This window comes from Frankliniella occidentalis, unplaced genomic scaffold, assembly GCF_000697945.3.
Source record: "Frankliniella occidentalis isolate FOCC.00 unplaced genomic scaffold, Focc_3.1 Scaffold294, whole genome shotgun sequence".
Classification (NCBI taxonomy): domain Eukaryota; kingdom Metazoa; phylum Arthropoda; class Insecta; order Thysanoptera; family Thripidae; genus Frankliniella; species Frankliniella occidentalis.
In genome coordinates, this window is record NW_026267420.1 from 123,661 (window position 1) to 141,327 (window position 17,667).

At 54.9% G+C, this 17,667-nt stretch overlaps 4 protein-coding genes across 5 annotated transcripts in view; 2 read left to right on the forward strand and 2 right to left on the reverse strand.

Moving 5' to 3' along the window:
• Window positions 1-1,011: 1,011 nt before the first annotated feature.
• On the reverse strand, window positions 1,012-4,861 carry LOC113218363 (arf-GAP with dual PH domain-containing protein 1). Its single transcript, XM_026438676.2, has 7 exons — window positions 4,496-4,861; window positions 3,960-4,185; window positions 3,688-3,877; window positions 3,371-3,601; window positions 3,162-3,296; window positions 2,843-3,065; window positions 1,012-2,746 (listed from the first exon to the last, which is right to left on the reverse strand). Exons 1-7 carry the CDS (start codon window positions 4,575-4,577, stop codon window positions 2,682-2,684), a joined length of 1,152 nt encoding a protein of 383 aa, XP_026294461.1. The 5' UTR covers window positions 4,578-4,861; the 3' UTR covers window positions 1,012-2,681.
• A 418-nt stretch (window positions 4,862-5,279) lies between these two features.
• LOC113218379 (uncharacterized) lies at window positions 5,280-6,973 on the forward strand. The gene is made up of 3 exons (XM_026438707.2): window positions 5,280-5,397; window positions 5,532-5,830; window positions 5,904-6,973. The coding sequence occupies exons 1-3, from the start codon at window positions 5,335-5,337 to the stop codon at window positions 6,832-6,834; spliced, it is 1,293 nt and encodes a 430-aa protein (XP_026294492.2). The 5' UTR covers window positions 5,280-5,334; the 3' UTR covers window positions 6,835-6,973.
• Window positions 6,974-8,023: 1,050 nt separating this feature from the next.
• Window positions 8,024-11,427, forward strand: LOC127750956 (uncharacterized). Of its 2 annotated transcripts, XM_052273698.1 has the most exons (3): window positions 8,024-8,134; window positions 8,206-8,350; window positions 10,508-11,427. In XM_052273698.1, exons 1-3 carry the CDS (start codon window positions 8,117-8,119, stop codon window positions 11,173-11,175), a joined length of 831 nt encoding a protein of 276 aa, XP_052129658.1. In that variant the 5' UTR covers window positions 8,024-8,116; the 3' UTR covers window positions 11,176-11,427. The 2 variants fall into 2 exon arrangements, 1 of the variants encoding a protein (XP_052129658.1); XR_008011914.1 differs by lacking the exons at window positions 8,024-8,134; window positions 8,206-8,350 and adding an exon at window positions 8,362-10,381 and having other exon boundaries at window positions 10,508-10,654.
• Window positions 11,428-11,434: 7 nt separating this feature from the next.
• The window catches only part of LOC113218378 (cuticle protein), a 7,900-nt gene continuing 1,667 nt past the window's right edge, over window positions 11,435-17,667 (reverse strand). Inside the window, exons 2-5 of the mRNA XM_052273699.1 lie at window positions 15,397-15,561; window positions 14,803-15,012; window positions 12,644-12,946; window positions 11,435-12,526 (exon numbers count right to left, since the gene is read on the reverse strand). Coding sequence (XP_052129659.1) covers window positions 12,236-12,526; window positions 12,644-12,946; window positions 14,803-15,012; window positions 15,397-15,561 — 969 coding nt within the window. The 3' untranslated portion in view covers window positions 11,435-12,235. The remainder of the gene's footprint in view (window positions 12,527-12,643; window positions 12,947-14,802; window positions 15,013-15,396; window positions 15,562-17,667) is intronic.

Below are 17,667 nucleotides of genomic sequence, written 5' to 3' on the forward strand. Positions count from 1 at the left end.
CCCGCCCTGTCCACTCGAACGGCCCTGATGAGGGCGCAATTGTGTCGCTTCGATCTGGTCGCCAAGGAGGAGGAGGAAGGGGTACAGACCCGAGCCCGACGAGCCCGGTGCCACGGTACAGAGCGCCGTCCTCTGCCCTCCCCGTGTCCCCTCGCACCAATCCGCCCCTTGGCCCGTCCCATCCGAGCTAATCTCCGTGGGGACGAGATTACGAGCCCTTTTAAATCACCCTTGATTTGCAAAGAGGGGTGGGGGCGCGGTGCCCGGGGGAGGAGATTGGCAAGGGGACGGAGGGCACGCGCGCGCTGGAACCTAAGTCCTCAGGGGACGGAGGAGGGAGAGAGAGAGAAAATGGGGATCTGGACTGGACAGTAAATGGGGATGAGGCGACAAGGGGAAAGGGGGGAAGGAGGAGGCGCAGCCGGGGCTGGTACCACCAGATGTTGCAGTCGTGTCCCAGAAAGGCCCCGGGCGCGGCAGAGCGAACGGGGTGCAGGCTGGCAGGGGGGCCTTGATGAGCAGGGGCGCGTCGCACTGCATCCCGCGAGCATTCATGAGTGTACATACACACACCACGCGCCCGCCCGCATACACGTGCCCGCACGTAAGCACACACGCGACGTATTTACACACACGGGCGCGCGGCTTATTCTTTCGCGCGTTACTTCATTCAAATTTGGCGCGGAGAGGTGTGTGCGGGAGAGCGCTGCTAGAGCCTCGAATAGAGCCACGCAGAGCAGCAGCGTCGGCAGCTGCGGGTGCCCCGCCCGGGTCAAGTAAAGCAGTATGCAAATGGTATTCCATTCAGAACGCACACAAGCGCCGCGCCGCCGCGCAGCAGCGTCGTGGCGCCCCGACCCGAGCTCCAGCAATGATGAGCGTCTCCGCCCTCCCCTCGGCCACTCTCGAGCAGCGTGTTCCCGACAGAAGACGAGGGAAAACCATTTTTGTTGTGATATCGGAGTTCTACTTACTCTACCGTTGCAGGGAGCGCAATAAACTGGTCCTCACTTGTGTGATGATGTAAATTCATTCATATATTCTTGATTGACATAAATTAAAAAGATCTAAAGAAACATACAATATTACAAAAGGCACAATTCAGTATGTTCTAACACAGTATTTTTCCCTTATCAGTGTAGGGTCAAACCAGAAACAAGCATGCCTAGCCTTTGAAGGCAAGATAGGGCAGAACAGAATGTTCAACATCTGGTGGGCAAGCTGGAATGGCAATCAATATGAACAGCTCATTGACATTTAAAACAATGCAATAAACGTTGGGTAAGCCACACATAATCATATAGATCATGTGTGATTACCAATACAATTGCACAGTCAACAAATCACCAGTGGAAAAATTTCTTTAGATAAAAAATTTCTACTTAAAGATTCAGTAGCAATATCAGTAAAAGTATCAATCTTAACTATTCCAGAACACGACTATTATAATAGTTATAATAGAGCATGCATCTAATAGGGGGCTATTTCAAATAGAAATATGTTTCTGGCTAGTTAATTTTGAAGAAAGTCAAGAGAATCCATTTCATTAAATACAGAGCGCTGCTACAAAGAGCAGATAGTTCACCTGCCGGCAGGAATAACACACATTAAATGAGAGTGAAATGAAACCAATGACATACACACAATGAAATACACTCTCCTCAAAACATACATGGTTAGCAACAATTAATATTAACAACTTCAACTAAAAAAAATTCAATGAACATCAAAATATTAACGGCTCAAAAAAAAATTGTAACCCTAGATTCAACCTTAGGACTGGAAAATAATGAAATACAACTCAAATTACCGGTTATAAAAACTATGACAGTTAACTTTCAAAATACACATAAAAGGGCATCAGAAGCATTACAATATTAAGGGTGTATTATTTGATAGAGAACTTCCTGTGAAAAAAGTATGTAGAAATCAAACCAGAGTTGAGTTGCTAAATCTTAAAACTGAATTAGTCATGCCTTCAAAAGCAAGTAGATACAGATAAATGTATCTATGTATATGTGAGTTTAATCCACATGTCTGCAAAGTTAAAGAATGCAAACAGTAGTAATCAGTGGCAAATATTCCAGCTACAACTACTACATTTTTCTAGATCAAACTTAGCAATAAAATTGTTTATAAACAAATATGCTGCTCTCTCTGTGCACAGATTAGATTATTACTAAAAAGAGGTATCACAATACAACGATTAACAAAAACTCAAAACTGATTCCACAGAAGAACAGTACCTAGAATAAACAGAAAACTACAGTTGATTAGTAAGTTTGATCAAGAAGCCTTACTCTAGACATTGCACAACCTTTAAAAATATTGCTTCCCTCTCCCTGAAAAGTTACCAGTGCAACAACTAAATGAAAATGGTTAAGTCATAGAAGACTTTCATGATCATGAAATTGCCCTTATATTGATCAGCTTGTATAAATATTCATGTTAAAAAAGCAGTCAAAATATATATCTAAAGGGTTAGAATAGGGGTACTAACATAATTAAAATACTGATATCAATTAAGGGAGAGGAAAGCAATGCAGAGGAAACTGTCAACAGAATTCTCTCTTCTATACCACAGAATCTGACAACTAATCATGTAGAAATAAATTTGGTTAAAGATTACATTAAAGCATGAGGAAGGGCACTTCTCTCATGATTAAAGCAATACAGCACATCTATCTTGCAGAAAAGATATTAATACTACTGTTAGCATTTCTTTTCCGAACCAAGCGCACTGCAACTGAAACAAAGGAAGCAGTGTTAAAATTTGAAAGAAATACGGCAAATGAAAATATTGTACAAAACATCAATCTTTTAGAACTGCCAGGAAACTTACTGGCATTATCCTGTGGAGTCAGAGGTTTTTCAAGAACTTGGTCAAGAACTTGAATCCATTCATCTCTATCCTCTTCAGTTTCCGCAGATAGGTGAAATGACCTATCTGGAGTTCGGAGAGTAAAAGAATATCCTTGATCTTTTATCTTAGCAGAAACTCCTACTCGCACACCATATCCATCCATCATATGTCCCAAAAAAATTTCACCTTTTGGATATGCATCCTAAAACACAACCAGGAAGAGATTGATCAAACTTAGAAAATATTTAGAGCATACCGGTGAATGATAATTTCTTTAAGAAAGCAAATTTTAACTTACCAATGGCTCATCATGGTACATAAGTTTCCTATTGTCAAGGGTAAACCATCGTTTCTTATAGCAATCACTACTTCGAGGTCCAGTTTTCCACAACCATCCCTCTCTGGCAAAATCATGAGTAAGTCTCTTCACCAGCTACATTATAAAAATAAAAATGTTACTTTCTGAAAATGGAATGAAATACACAGAAGGATAAAGTGCTCAAATACCTCAGACTCGTTTGCAGACGGATAGGCAACATGCAACCGATTAAATTTTGCACTCCGAATGGCCATATACCAGTTCACAATCGTTTCTGGATCATCATGATACACATAAATATGTCTTGTTGACCCATCTTTCAAAAAAGTTATTTGTAATGAATTAGGTTGACCAATTTTTTTAGGGGCAAAGGCAACATTGAGCTCTGATATTCTTAAAATTGCTTTGGGTTCTTTAGTCTGGGTAAAAAAAAATTGTTGCAATTACAGTGAAATTTACAAAACTGATAAAAATAAAGGGCACATAATTTGTGTGGATCCCATACCTCTTTAATGTAGTATTTAAGAGTATCATCAACCTCCCTTAAAACAAATTTCCTTGGCAAATACAAGGAAGATTCCTTGCCTCTTTTCATCAAAAAGCCTTCCATATATCCTGATATGTAAGACTGACGCTCCGGATGTATGAATTCTTCACGATGATATTTAGAAAATATCCATTGTTCTAGAAGTACTCTATAAAAACAAACATATAAGGTCATGCAAGAGAAAACACAGACTTTGAGGGTAGGTACTTATAAAAACGCTAGAATCTTACTGATTTTCATTTTCATCAGGAATTCGATAACACTGAGGAACTCGTTCTTCATATTTCATTTTGGCAGCTCTGTTACCAACATCTTTCATTCGTTGGACCTGGCTATCCTCCCAACGATCTGCAGTCAGGTGTTTCACTTTGGATATGTGGCAACCCATACATCGGTGGATATCAGCACATCGTGCACACACAAAGATGCCAATGTTGTATGATGCATATTCTGGATCTACAGCAGAAAAATCAAAGTTTAAAATGTAATAGGTCACATCAAACAAAAAAATAAAATGAACATGTTCTAAACTATAGATTGACTGTTTATTTTCACTTGGCAAACAACCTAACCCAACTTATGGATCAAAATATCAACTGGTATGCAGCGCTGAAGACCAAGTAAAGAAACCAGTGTCAAACACAAGACGAAATTATTCGAATGAATCCTGGGGAAAGTTTTGATTGAAATGCTACGCTGTTGACAAAGGACTCGTTGACATAAGTGACGACCCCCATTCCTCCAACTGTCGCTCACTACTACTTACTTAAGCTACCGCAATCGGCACAGGAGTCGTTTCCAGGACGTTTTGATAACTCCAAAAGGTACTTAATATTGCTGTCACACATTTTATACGAGAGGGTGAATTACTTATTGACAAATCAAACAGACTTCCTGCGACACCGTTTTGATCAACATTCATAACCCATCGGATACTGAATCATCACGGCGAATCTTATCCTCTTGACGCCCATAAAAGTCTAACGCCGTTCCAAATCTAAAATTGACTTTAATTATTGAAAGAAAAGACAAAACCCTACAGTTCCTTTATCCGTCGACATCACAATAACAAGAACCCCAAGCAAGATGCAAAAACAAAACAGTTAACCCCTCGAAATGGAAGACGGGAGAGAGAGGAAAGTGCTGCGTACTGCGAACGACAGGCAGGAGAGAAGCCGAAGAGCTGTTCGGGCCGTTTTCGTGTCCCTTCGGCGTCTCATCGGCCAAACGCGCCAAATTTGAAGTGGTGTTCACCGTAAGAAAAGTCGTGTTCCTTTCCTGGCAGCAAACACTCAGACGACAAAATCGAGTCAATCAAATAAACGTCAACAATCAGGTATCCCTCGAGGATATTGTCCGTTTTAGGCTAAGGATTCGGGGGCGATGATGTAGAGGATGGAATGCCCTGTCACTGTGTCTCTGCGTCGACGCGGTAGGTACGTACACGGAGACGTCGCTGATGGCTCGGTGGCCTGCCTCCAACTGTCCTTCACGGAGAGCGGAGAGCGGCGGGCAGAAGCCTATAATAAGCCCTAAGGCGCCAGTGCGGACCGCTGTCCCTCTTCACTCTCCGGGCCGCGCGGAGCAGACGGACAACAAGTTATCATGCGACGCCGCGTGGCGGGTATTCCCGTCGCACTTCTCCTCGTGACCCTGGCCACGGCAGCGGTAAGGTCGTGACGACGAGGGACGGACGAGGTCCTCCAGGGGTTGTCACATTTGCTTCATAGTGCTTGTGTCCCTTGTCCCTCATGCTTGTCCGTGTGTGTGACGAGCTGACTGACCTCTTCGCTGTCCGCCAGGCCCGCCCCTCCGTGTGGCGGTGGCGGTGGCGGCGCGGCCTGCCGCTGCCGGTGGCGCTGCCGCTGCCCCTGCCGCCGTCGCTGACGCCCCCGCGGCTGCCAGTGCCGCCGACGCTGCCCCCGATGCCGCCGCTGCCGCAGGTGACGCCGTGCCCGCCGTACACCTACCCTGTCCAGCCGGCGGCCCTGCCCGTCACGCCGCCCCCGATCAGCTGGGCGCCCTGGAGCCAGAACGGCTCGATCGGCGTGCCGCCCGTGCCGCAGGGCCTGCATGCCGCCGTGCAGGAAAACCTCCGGAGGTGAGGCTTGCCCGGAGGCCCTGGGGGCGCTCGCCTGGCGCTGCACACAGAGTGAAAGCGTTCCTGTGCGCAGGTTTTGGGAGATGCAGCGGGCGCTGGACCGAGGCGCTTGGCCGACAGTGGAGGTGCCGGGGAAGCCCACGTGCATCCCCTGTGGCCGTCCGCCGGGCAGCGTCCCCGGTGACCCCCCGTCGGTGGCCGCCCCTGGATACGCAACCGTCGTCGGTGATACCGCGGTCCCTGGGGCCTCCGTGGGGGCGGCGCCCTCATCCCCGGTCGGGCCAGTTGTAACGAGCGCGCCGCCATCGCCCCCAGCAGAGGCGCCTCCAACCACACCAGCAGTCATCGCGGACACCAACTCAACCCTTGATTTCCCCTCAGTGGCACCCTCTACGCCAGCTTCGAACATTCCCTCAATGACACCGTCAGTGGCACCCTCAACGCCACCTTCAGACATTCCCTCACTGGCGTCATCAGTTGCACCCTCCACGCTATCCTCAGACATTTCCTCAGTGGCACCATCAGACGTTTCCTTATCGGCGACGTCAGGGGCACCCCCTTCCCAACCCTCAGATGTTTCCTCATTGGTGCCATCAGTGGCTCCCCCCGCGCCACCTCCAGATACTCGTCCAGAGGCACCTGTAGCGATGCCCTCTGTTGCACCCCCAGCGGAGCCCTCGACGACATCCTCAGCTTCGCCCTCAGAAGCACCCACCTCCGCCTCATCAGCAACTCCAGACACAAGTGGTTCACCAGTCACTGATACTCCGCCGTCATCGCCGACGCCAGGCGCTGCCCCGGGCTCGCCCGACGCGGCCGCTGTTCTCAACCTCGACGTGTCCGACGTCGCCCCCCAGGCCCCGGGGCCGGGCGTCGTGGCCGCGGTGGGGCCTATCGGCGCGTCGGGAGTGCTGCCCGGTGGAGTATCCGGGGGCACGTCGACGGTGCCTGCCGCGCCAACGGCGACATCCCCGCAAGAGTCTTCAACGGCTACGCAAAGTTGAAGGGGAGGAGAGTAGGACTGTTATTGTAAATAATTTAGGGCAAAAATAGGAGAATTAGGATATTTATAATTATTTATTTTATTATGCAATTTGAAATGTCACTTCCCAATAAAACGAATTGAATTGTTTCCGCAGCGTACACGACGACGTATTATCCAAGAACCTTGATCCGAAACATCAAAGCAAATTGTTTCGCGGCCTGCGCTACTCAAGCGTGAAATAGCTTCCTTTGCTCCCATCGATTCGCAGCCATTTCTTGCAGCTCTTCACTTAGAACTACGAGACGAAGACATTCGAAATCAGGACGTACCCACAGCCAGCGGCACCCTGGCCGTGGGCGTGCTCGAGTGACGATCGTTTTTCTGTTGCTGACCAGCTCCTGCACCCGGATCGCACGGGTAAGCGCAAGTCACTTTCAGCTCTCAGGAGTCAAATTTGGCGGAATATGGTTCTGACTCCTTCAGTGGGATGTCAGCTAGGACTTTTATCGCTGTCGCGCATATTGTTGGTCGCGTTAAGAGGACGATGAGGGAGGATGTAACGGTAGGTATACAGGAAAAGGGTACAAACAAAAAATCAGCCGCGAGCAAAAACATCCCCGGATAGGTGCAGGTGTTGGGTCGAACCCGGATGTTTGTATTTCGAGCGAAAACCAAACAGCTGCAGTGTGACAGAGAGCCAGTGGTGCGTTTTTCGTCTATACCTCGCCGAAAAAAGAAAACAAGATCGGCGGTCCGCAAGGGCCGCGCCGCTGGACAGAACAGGACAAAAACGCGAGACAAGCGTTTTCATAGCAGTGGCGGTGAAAATTGCTCGGGCTGCACCCTCACGGGCGGGTCCTGCCGAAAATGGAGGGAGTTATGTCACGCCTCTGGAGAGGGGAAAAATCTGGTGGTGCACCTACGATTTAGAATTGACTTGTCAAAAGAAGTATTAACAAAGAAATAATTTTTACAAAGAAAATTTTAGAAATTTTGATGCTTTTAATTTGAAGATGTTTTCACCGCAGTCTGAAAATCTCGTCTAGCAAAACGCACCGTGGGTGGCGGTCATGGTGCATTGTAGTGCGTTGTTTTCTGATGAGTGTCGCTTGTGTCGCTGCGCCGCGGGGCGTGGCGGGCGCGGCGGGGCAGGGCGTGGCGGGGTGGGGTGGGTCCTGCGCGTTCCTTCCGCTCCCCTGCGCCTGCGTGCACTCTTACTTTCAGTATAAGAGGCGGCCGCGGCCCGGGGCGCCGTTTACTCGACAGCAGAGCGACATCGCGTGGGCGTCGAGCAGGCAGCCATGCTGGAAACAAGTAGTGTGAGTGCGAGGGAGAGCGCACCGGTGCCCGTGGTGCGAGTGAGATAGTGACGCAGGGTGTGATGTGACAGGCCCTGGTGCTGGCGCTGGTGGTGTTCCTGGACCCCACCAGAGCCCAGAGTGAGGAGACGACCACGGCCATCTTCGTGGCCGACGATCCTGGGACTACGACAGCCATACCTGAGACTACCACCGAGCCACTGCCTATAGATCGAGGTAAAAAGAAGCATTTCGAGGCATTTACACGTAGATTGAACCTTTATCCGCAATTGTGTAACCTTCTACCGGTTTGTCCGCTTGTCAAAAGTTATTTGTTGCACACAATATCAACCTATGTAGGCTACAAAGGCAAACGCACAAGTAGTACGTATTTGTTAAATTTGATCCCTTAGTTATTTGATTAGATGGTGAATAGACGCATATACTGCCCCACCCCTCACCACGCCAGCCAGTAATCCCGCACGTCTCTGTAGTTGGCTTCTTAGATCCACCCAGCGACTTCAGGCCGAGCCTGCCCGGGGGTCTGCCCCCGCGGCCCCTGCGGCGGCCCCTGCTCCCCCTGCTGCAGCGACCCCGCCGGCCCCCGGCCACACCGGGGCTGTTGGAGGGCGCCGAGTCCGTCCCGCGGGAGCAGATCGTGGCCCCGCCCGTCCGCCAGGAGGCGACCCCCGAGTCCGTGCAGCCGGCGAGACCCTTCACCCCGAGACTGTCGCCGCACTACGTGCAGCGCTTCAGGCTGAGGGGCACTTGGATGCGGAACGCGCACCTGCTCAGGAGGGCGATGCGGCGCGTCGACGTGCACGCCATCAACCGCATGCTCGAGGTGGACGACGCGCAGGCCGCCAGCGACCTCCACCCGACGTTCGTCGCCGCCCCTGACTTCCAGCTGGAGACCGGGGATGGTGATTCGGGGGCGCTTGCAGACGACGACGACAACCTGCGCGATTACTCGTCACCGCCGACGTCCTACGAAGCACCAGTGTACATCCTCGCCGCCGGGGACGACGACGAGGGCGAAGGCCTTCCCAATAGACTGGAGACGCCAGCCGGCGTGCCGCCCAAGTTCGGTCCGTCCGACAGCTCGTTCAGTCCGGGCAGACCCGCTGGCTATCCCTATCGCCCCAGCAGACCTGGCCCGCCCTACGAGGAGGACGACGACTCGGTCAACGAACTGTCCCTGGAAGCTTTGTCGACGAGTATCTCGACGCACACTCGTCCTCGACAAAATACTGGACAGAATATTCGTTTTCCGGTCGACAAAAAGCAGACGAGTCCTGCTCCCGCTGACCGACTGAATGAGACGAACAGCGCTCCGTTCATACCGACGCCGCTGCCCCCGGCAGAGCAACCAAGGCCCCGGCCCCCGCCGCCCTCCCAGGGAAGCGTCAATGACTCGGACTCCCTGTCCACCTGGGACGCGCCCGAGGCTGCCGACGCGGGGTTCTCGGCACCCTCCTTCGATGAGGAGGACACGGAGCGACCGGAACACACGATTGCCGTCAACGAGGACCCCCAGGAACCATACCAACCCCAGGACCACGACGAGGAAACCACACAGCTCAACGGAGAAACGGTGCTGAACGATGTGAACGGCAACCACCTCGGCAATGTAGAAGAAGAGCCGGCCTTCAGTTACGACTTGCCGCAGCACCACCCGCAACACCACCAGCAACATCCGCATCCCCATCCACCATCGAAAAACCACTTTCACCCTCCGATCGTCAAATTCCACGTCCACCACGTCCAGAACGGGAACAATGACGAACACGTGCACATCGGACTACAGCCGCATCACCACCATCATCATCATCACCCGGGTCCTCACCACCATCATCACCATCCCCCCTCTCCCTCCCATCACCATCATCATCATCCCCCCCTGCACCACCACCACCATCCGCACCCTCCGTCCCAGCCTCACCACCACCATCCGCACCCTCCTTCCGAGCTCCATCTCTTCCGACCGCATCGACCACGTCCCCAGCTACCTCCCGCGACCTCCTACGGCGTCCCTGAGTGGCCGGCCTCCGCCTTCGAGGACGACGGCGGCGACGTTCAGACGTACGTGAAGACGTCTCCGGACGGCACCGTGCAGTGGAGCGTGCGGCACAGTGTGGGGTGAATGTGGGGGAGGGGGCCCCAGGATACCTTCCAGGACCCACAACGATCATGGCATGCGGAAGACGGGGAGAAATTGAAGTCGCCAGCGGGGGTATGGTGAGAAAAGGATTTGCGAGGAAAGAAAAGGTAAGTTCCACGAGAAGCGGGTGCACTGGGCACGTAGTTAATTCAATCACACACAGTAGATGACCAAGTAGTTGCAGACTCCGCCTACGCACGCACCTGGTTTAACAGTGATTGGCTCACCCGCAGGCATCGTGCCGCTGCACGGCGTGACCCCGGGGCCGACGGACCTGCCGCTGCACACCTGGGAGCGCGCCGCGGCGGCGTGGAAGCGGCGCCAGGAGGAGGTGCTGGCCGCGGAGGAAGAGGAGGAGGCCGTGGCCGAGCAGCGGCGCCTGCTGCGCCAGCGCCGGCAGCCGCTGTCCTGGTCGGGCCGGGCCGAGCTCTCGCAGCGCCAGGCCGCCGCGCTGCTCGCCGAGGAGCTGGCGCTACGCGACGGCGGGGTCGTGGACGCCGAGCCGCCCGAGGAGACCATCACCACCCCGCCACTCATGCGGCGCCCCGTCAAGAGGCTCAAGTCCAAGAAGATGCGGCGCAAGGAGCTGGCCGTGGTGCCGCAGCCGCACATGCTGGACCACCTGCCGAGCACCGCTGCCCCCACGACGTCCTCGTCCACCTCGCCTCCCGAGGTGACGCGCGTGCGCCGACAGCACGGCCCCTACGCGCCGGAGCGCCGGAGCGGCGCCCGACCCGGCGCCGAGGACGATGGACCCTCCGACCAGGACCTTGAGGAGTCCAGGGTCAAGCGGCACGGCCACATGGGCTCGACGGGGCCGGTGCACAGCTTCGTGAAGACTGACAAGCACGGCCACTACAAGTGGGGCGTCAGGCACCACGTCGGCCACCACTTCGCTTGACCGCCATATCAAGACCATGGGGAGAGACTATCTCCATGATCAAGACTGAGGTGGGCGACTTAATTAACTCTAGTCGCTGCAGATATGAGAGAGTTTTTATTTTTTTATGATGATGTTTTTTTTACTGCATTGTTTTACTGAAATGCACCACTTTATGTATAGTACATCTCTAATTTAAAAGAATGCAGTATTTTGCTTTGAGAAATAAATGAATAATAAATGTCTGTAGTGCAGGGGATGCAAAGCAGTAGAGCCATGGTTTAACCGTCCTTTATATATGTATTTCGAGCACATGTTCTGGACGAGGTAACATGTCACAACTTTTCATAAAACTAGAAGGTATCACAGCGCGAAGGGAACCCCGCGCTAATGTTGTGTTTGCAAAGAAGCAGAATATACGCCAGTTATCGAAAGAACAGAAGAAGAACAATACTGACAGATAACAAGAAGAAAATCGTTAAAAACGTTACAGGAGATCACTTTACACATATTTGTACAACAGTACTAAACAAATCTAGAACAAGTAGTGTATCATATTTTGGTTGATTAATCCTTGAGTCAAATCTTCTCCACCGAGGAATATGTAAGTATATTTATTTTCTACGTCTCTAGGGCAATAAGAGCAAGCGGAGTTTCCCCTTCTAATTGACTTCAAAATTCACAAAGAATTTGACACTCAACATCATTTTTGTAAAACGGCCAGCATCAGGGAGGAATTTTAATTATTTAAATAACACTAGACGTAGTTGTGTCAAACAATACTGAAACAAACAAGTCATCGAATGACACTTTGGCACTTAAAGAATGGAAATCGCGTTTGATTTTGTTTTTCACCAAAGTAGCCATGACAAACTTCAATAAATTAGAAGCATTAAAATCACCACGTTTTCCACACAGACTCCAAATCGATGGGGCCAAACGAGCTCCAAATAGGCCCGAAATGGAACCCGCCTGGCTCCAAAGGTCCTCCACGACGAGGACGCGCAGCACGGCGCGCAGCTTCGCTAGGAACTCGACCTGCCCGGGGATGGCCGGGGCTAGAGGCCTCTGCTGCCAGGCCCTACTGCTGCTGGTAGGAGGCATACGCCGCCTGCTCGTCGGAAGCTTGGGCCGAGTAGGCCTGGGCAGCGGCGGCGCGCTGGGCGGCGGCGGCAGCGGCAGCCTGGTGGGCGGCGGCGGAGGAGCTGGGGGCGGCACGCAGGAGCTGGCCGCCGTGCTGACGCTGCTGGGCAGCGAGCAGCTGCAGCTGCTGCAGCTGGGCGGGGGAGGGCTGGGCGTAAGCAGAGGACGGCCTGAGGTACTGCTGCTGCTGGGGCTGGGCCTGCTGTTGCTGCTGGGACTCGGGTCCAGCCTGACAAGGGAGAGGAAAGGATTAGCAAGAGTCCGGGAGTCCCAGAGGCCTTTTGAGACCGTAGGCCAAGAAGTGAAGTAAATGTGGGTTAGGCATCCCTAGAGACTTGGCGCCTACCTGGAGGTACTGCTGCTGCTGCTGACGGGCCGCCAGCTGCCTCTGCTGGCCGTAGGCGTCCTGCAGCTGCGGGGCGGGCGGGGTGGGCAGCTTCACGACGATGTCGGTGGGCGTGCGGGTCACCTCGGCCTTGAAACCCTCCTTCGGGTCGGCGGTGTAGGTGACGGTGCGGATGAACCCGTCCGAGTCCACGACGCTGTAGCTGCCGGTGATCTTGTCGCCGTCGCGCTGCTCCTTGCGGTTCTGGTAGTTGGTGAACTGGTCATCCTTGACGTCGAAGCCGAACTGGTACTGGGGGTTGGGCTGCAACACGAGTGGTGCTCGGGTGAGGAACGGGCGCCGCCGGGTAAAGGGGGGGGGGGAGTAGAGGGGCTGTGGGACACGGATATGGAGATTGCACTCCCGCACATCGGGTCGGGAGATCCTATCTCAGCGTGGCCTGCCCGACTACCGCTGCGACCGGTCGCTAAATCACGATAGGTAGTATAGGTCGTCCCCGTGGGCGCTTGCACCGCTCCGGCCCGATCGGGGTCCCTGCAGTCCTGCTCGGAGTCTCTGTAGCCCTGCCCGGAGTCCCTGTAGTCCTGTCGGGAGTCCCTGCAGCCCTATGCTCGAAGTCCCTGTAGCCCTGCTTGGAGTCCCTGCAGCCCTGCCCCCTGCCCGTAGTCCCTGCTGCAACTCTGCCCGGAGTCCCGCCCGACGCTCTCTTACCTAACTCCGGCCCAATGAGAGGCGCCCGCCGGCCGCGCGGATGGATGTGCCGGAAAGAGGGAAGCGCGCCGCGAGATGAGCCCCCCGCGCGCGCGGCCTTGTCTTCTTTTTATTTTTTTCCTCCTCATTTTCGCCTCCCGCGCGTCCCTCTCTTTCCTTGTTAGTTATGCCCCTAACCAGTATACGGCGACGTCACGCCACGCCGCGCCGCCGGCGGAACAGCTGCAAGTGAAAGTGAGCCGGGCCGCCGGCGCGCCTGTCCGACAGGACGAGACACCTGCAGCTGCAGCAGCGGCGGCCGCCCCGCGTCCCGTGTCGTGTTGCGTGTAGGACAGTGCCGGGCCGGGTCGGGCCGACACGCCCGTGACGTCACACCGTGGCCGGCAAGGCGCGGAGGATAAGCGAGACGACGACGGAGAGCGCGACGCGAGGGACAGAGAAGACAGTGGTGGACGCGAGAGAAGGCGAAGTGAGGAGGTTGGAGGGGGGGAGAAGAGGGAATTCCCTCACGTATCCACCCGCACGGCACGGGTAGGTCAGCGCACCAGATCGTACGCGACATGTTGCAACACACCTGCCGCTATAACCACTCCTGCCCTGCCCCGGCCGCGCCGCACCGGTCGGCTCGGTCGGCTCGGCCGTCGGTCAAAACTCGCTGCCCGTCGTGCTGCCCAAGAGCGGCGCGGCGCTCCCGGGCCCAGGTCCATTAACTATGGTGCGCTATGGTCTGCCCGGTCCGGCCGGCCGGCGTCGGTCAGAGACTAATTATTACTGGCCGCGTCGCGCCTCGCCTCTCTCACGGCCAGATGTCCGCGATGGGGGCGGGGCTCGCCGGCAGGAGATCGGGTACAAGGTTCAGGAGTAAGTTTGCCGTATTGTTTTTTTTTTTTGTTGCGCGGCCGCCGTCTTGGTGAGCGGAGTGGACGCGAAATATTATTGCTGAAAGTATTGGCAACTTCTCATTGGCCTCGGGCGCCTGCGGAGCGAGGGCTAGGCAAGCGCGCAGTACAGTGGTGCGTAACGGGACTGCCCGCCCGCCAGGCGTTCGCCGCCGCGCGCGGGGACAAGAAATGCAGTATTATGACGCACATGCGAAATGCTTATTCACAAGTAAAGCCGAGCGTTATGCGTTACTAGGACTCTAAAATAGTATTTCCATACTATTCCGGCGACCTCAGGACTTTTGGCGCCTGCGGATCACGGGGTAGGCAACCGCGCCCTACAGCTGTGCGTAACGGGACTGCCTGCTCACCAGGCGCCCGACGTCGCCCGGGGGGAACTACTAAAAAACTGAATCGATGATCGACGAACAAGCCAGTGCTAGGGCTTTATAATACAACAAACACCACCACCACTGTTTTCTATTTCATCTTCAATTTCACCGAAATTTTAAAAGAGTTTAATTTTGTTTGTTTTCAGAGAGGCCCTGGAAGGCAGTCAGTACTCACGTCGTAGTCCTCGGGGTTCTGGAGCTCCTGCTCCTGGGCGGGGCCAGCGGCGCCGGGCCTGAGCCGGAGCTGGGACTGGGCGATGGGCGCCGTGCGGTAGAGGGGCTGCTGCTGCTGCTGGTACTGGGGCTGCGCGCGCGGCACGGCGGCCACCTGCTGGTACTGGGGGCCGGCGTCCTCCTCGGCGTACTGCTGCTGCTGGACGTACCTCTGCAACAACGCCACACTGGGTGTTAATAAGCTGGTCCCTCGCGGTGTTGTTGCCCGCGCCGCCGTTGTCTTGCTGTCCGCGGTGGAGCACGCCGTTGTTGTTGTTGTTGTTGTTTGCCCGGAGGAGGGCGCACACACACAATGGCCGTCGGCCTCGCGCAGTAAAAAGATGATGATATCATTACCCGCCGGTAGCCCGCACGGAGCGCCCCGCCTGGACGGAAAGGTTAAGGACTCCCTCCCGCCGCGAAAGGACGCACCGCACGCAGGCATTCCTGGGGGGGCTGCTGCTGCGGCTGCTGCTGCTGAGCTCCGCGGAGGCCTTTTAAGGACGGCGATGCAGGGCGGGAACGAGCTCTAGGGGGCGGTGCGGACGACACTCACCTGTGGCGCCTGCGCCGCGGCCGCCTGGATGAGCCGGTACTGCTGCCTGGCCGGCTGCTGCTGCTGCGCCTGCAGCTGCTGCTGCTGGGCGAGGTACGCTTGCAGCTGCGGGTGGCTCTGCTGGGCAAGCGCCGCGCCCTGCAGCGCCAGCAGCACCGCGCACACCTGCGGGCAAAAGGGCAACGTGAGCGACCGGGAAGAAGAAGAAGAAGGTAAACCGGAGACCGCCGCCGCCGTTGCGCTGGTCGCTGGTGTGGTGTGTGGTGGAGACTTGGAGGGTTCAAGGTTCAACACGAGCATCAACTAACTCTCTCGCGCGCCGCTTTGTGAGAAATAGAAATGTCTCGGGGGTAAGGCCCTGCTACACCTATCCGAGGGACGAGTTGCAGTTGCGTCGCGCGGGTCCGGTGCAGTGACACCGCCGGCGAAAGTGGACCGAGCAGTGTGTGCAGATCATTTCCTTCCTGTGCCGCGTGCCAGCCCGCCTCTCATTAGACCGCGCGCGCTGCACACAAAGTACCCAACACGTGCCGATTTGTAAGTCACCATCAAACTGCGTCGCGGTGAGAACCACCGTCTCCCACACCCCACTCCTCCTCCTCCTCCCCGTTCCCGGCCCAGTTTCTCGCCCGTGATTCAGATCGACGTCGACCGATATTGACGACGGCAATGAGCCGACGGCCATCAGACACCGCTTGCTCGAAATGTTTCGATACGGATGATATTGTGATGGTGGTGATAAAGGTAACAGGTCGGCCAGCGGTAGCACTACACCAAAAAAAAAGGGGGGCACTTGAAATCTAGTGCACTTTATTTAAAGAGGTGCAAGCAAGCACTCAGTTTACTCGAGCGATTGCACTTTGTTTCAAGAGAATGCATTTGATTTCAAGCACCTGTTTTTTTTTTTTTTTGGGGGGGGGGGCGTACCTGGGGTGTCAACAGACACCAGGTCGGCATGCAAGCATTTTGCAGGCGCCATTTGTTCACGGGTCGTAGGGCAGCCCGACCCGTTTTGAAACTCGTCAGAGGATGAAGAAGACCGGAAGCAGTCGTCCAAAAGTGGACGTTGCAGGTCAGGAGATGCGCGCTCACCCCGCACACGCCGACCCCCGCGCGCGAGTCTCTTCCGGCGACCACAAGTGGCCAATTTCATATAGACGCAAGGCACTCTTCTTGGTGTTGTGTGTGGCGTTGCGTTCGGCGGGTTGGGTAGAGAGAGGGGGGAGGATATTGGCACGCCCCGCCCGGGTACCCAATTATGAGCTTTCCTTACGACTTCGCCTGACGTCGTTTGCGACTCGCTGCGATATTAAGCCGACGCCACGCCACGCCACGCCTCCTCTGGACCAGACCGGAAATTATCACGATGAGCCTTTACTGTCGGGGAGGAGGGCGGTAGGGCGGCGTATAGTGGCGTGGGGAGGGGAGGGGCTCGCGGCCGTCCTGCGCGGGGATTAAGAAACGAGACGGTAATCAGCTGGACGCTTCCTAGCCCCCCTCCCCCCCCCCACCTGTCCTATAAGACGCGTACCGTACGGGCCAATAAAATGCGGCAAGCCCGGAGGCGGGAGGGATCAGAGTTTTGTTTCCAGGCGAGCTACCCGTGGCCCGCGGACATGTGTTTGCGTGGCGAGGGTTATCACTCCCCTGCGCGTTGCGTGGTTCGGTTTGATGTAACACGCGGCGGGGCGTGCCAACTGTCCGACTGGGCCGCGATCCACGGCGGCGCGGCGGCGGCGGGGGACGGGATGTAGGATGTGATTCAGGCGGAGAGAACTAGAGAGAGGGAACTTAACCGAAAAAGACCAAAAGGGAGGAAAGAGGAGCTTCAAAGTGCAGCGGACACGCGATGCAGCAGAGGGGTTCGCGGGCAAGGAGTGGGGATTGACTTTCTCCGGGGAGCAAAAGCCTAATGGGGCACGTAGCACGTACAGAGACCGTACGGGTCATGACGGGCCGCGCACGTCCCGCCGTCACGTGACAGACCGGCCGGCCGGACCAGCTCACGTCGTCGCGAGATCAGGAAATTATATGGAGCCGTTGAAGTCTGCATTTCCTGCAGTCCCGTCCCGTTGTAAGGTCCCCGGTCCCCGCGGCGGCGGCGGCGCGCGGCGCGCGGCCATATCGACCGAGGAGGATGGGGTCGGGATGGCACAGAATGGGAGAGGAGCAGTGTGGTGTGGGCTCGGCTGACGTAACCTCTCTCTGTGGATGCTCGACTTAATGAGCTTGTGGATGGGGACCGGCGAGGGAGAGAGAGAGAGAGAGAGA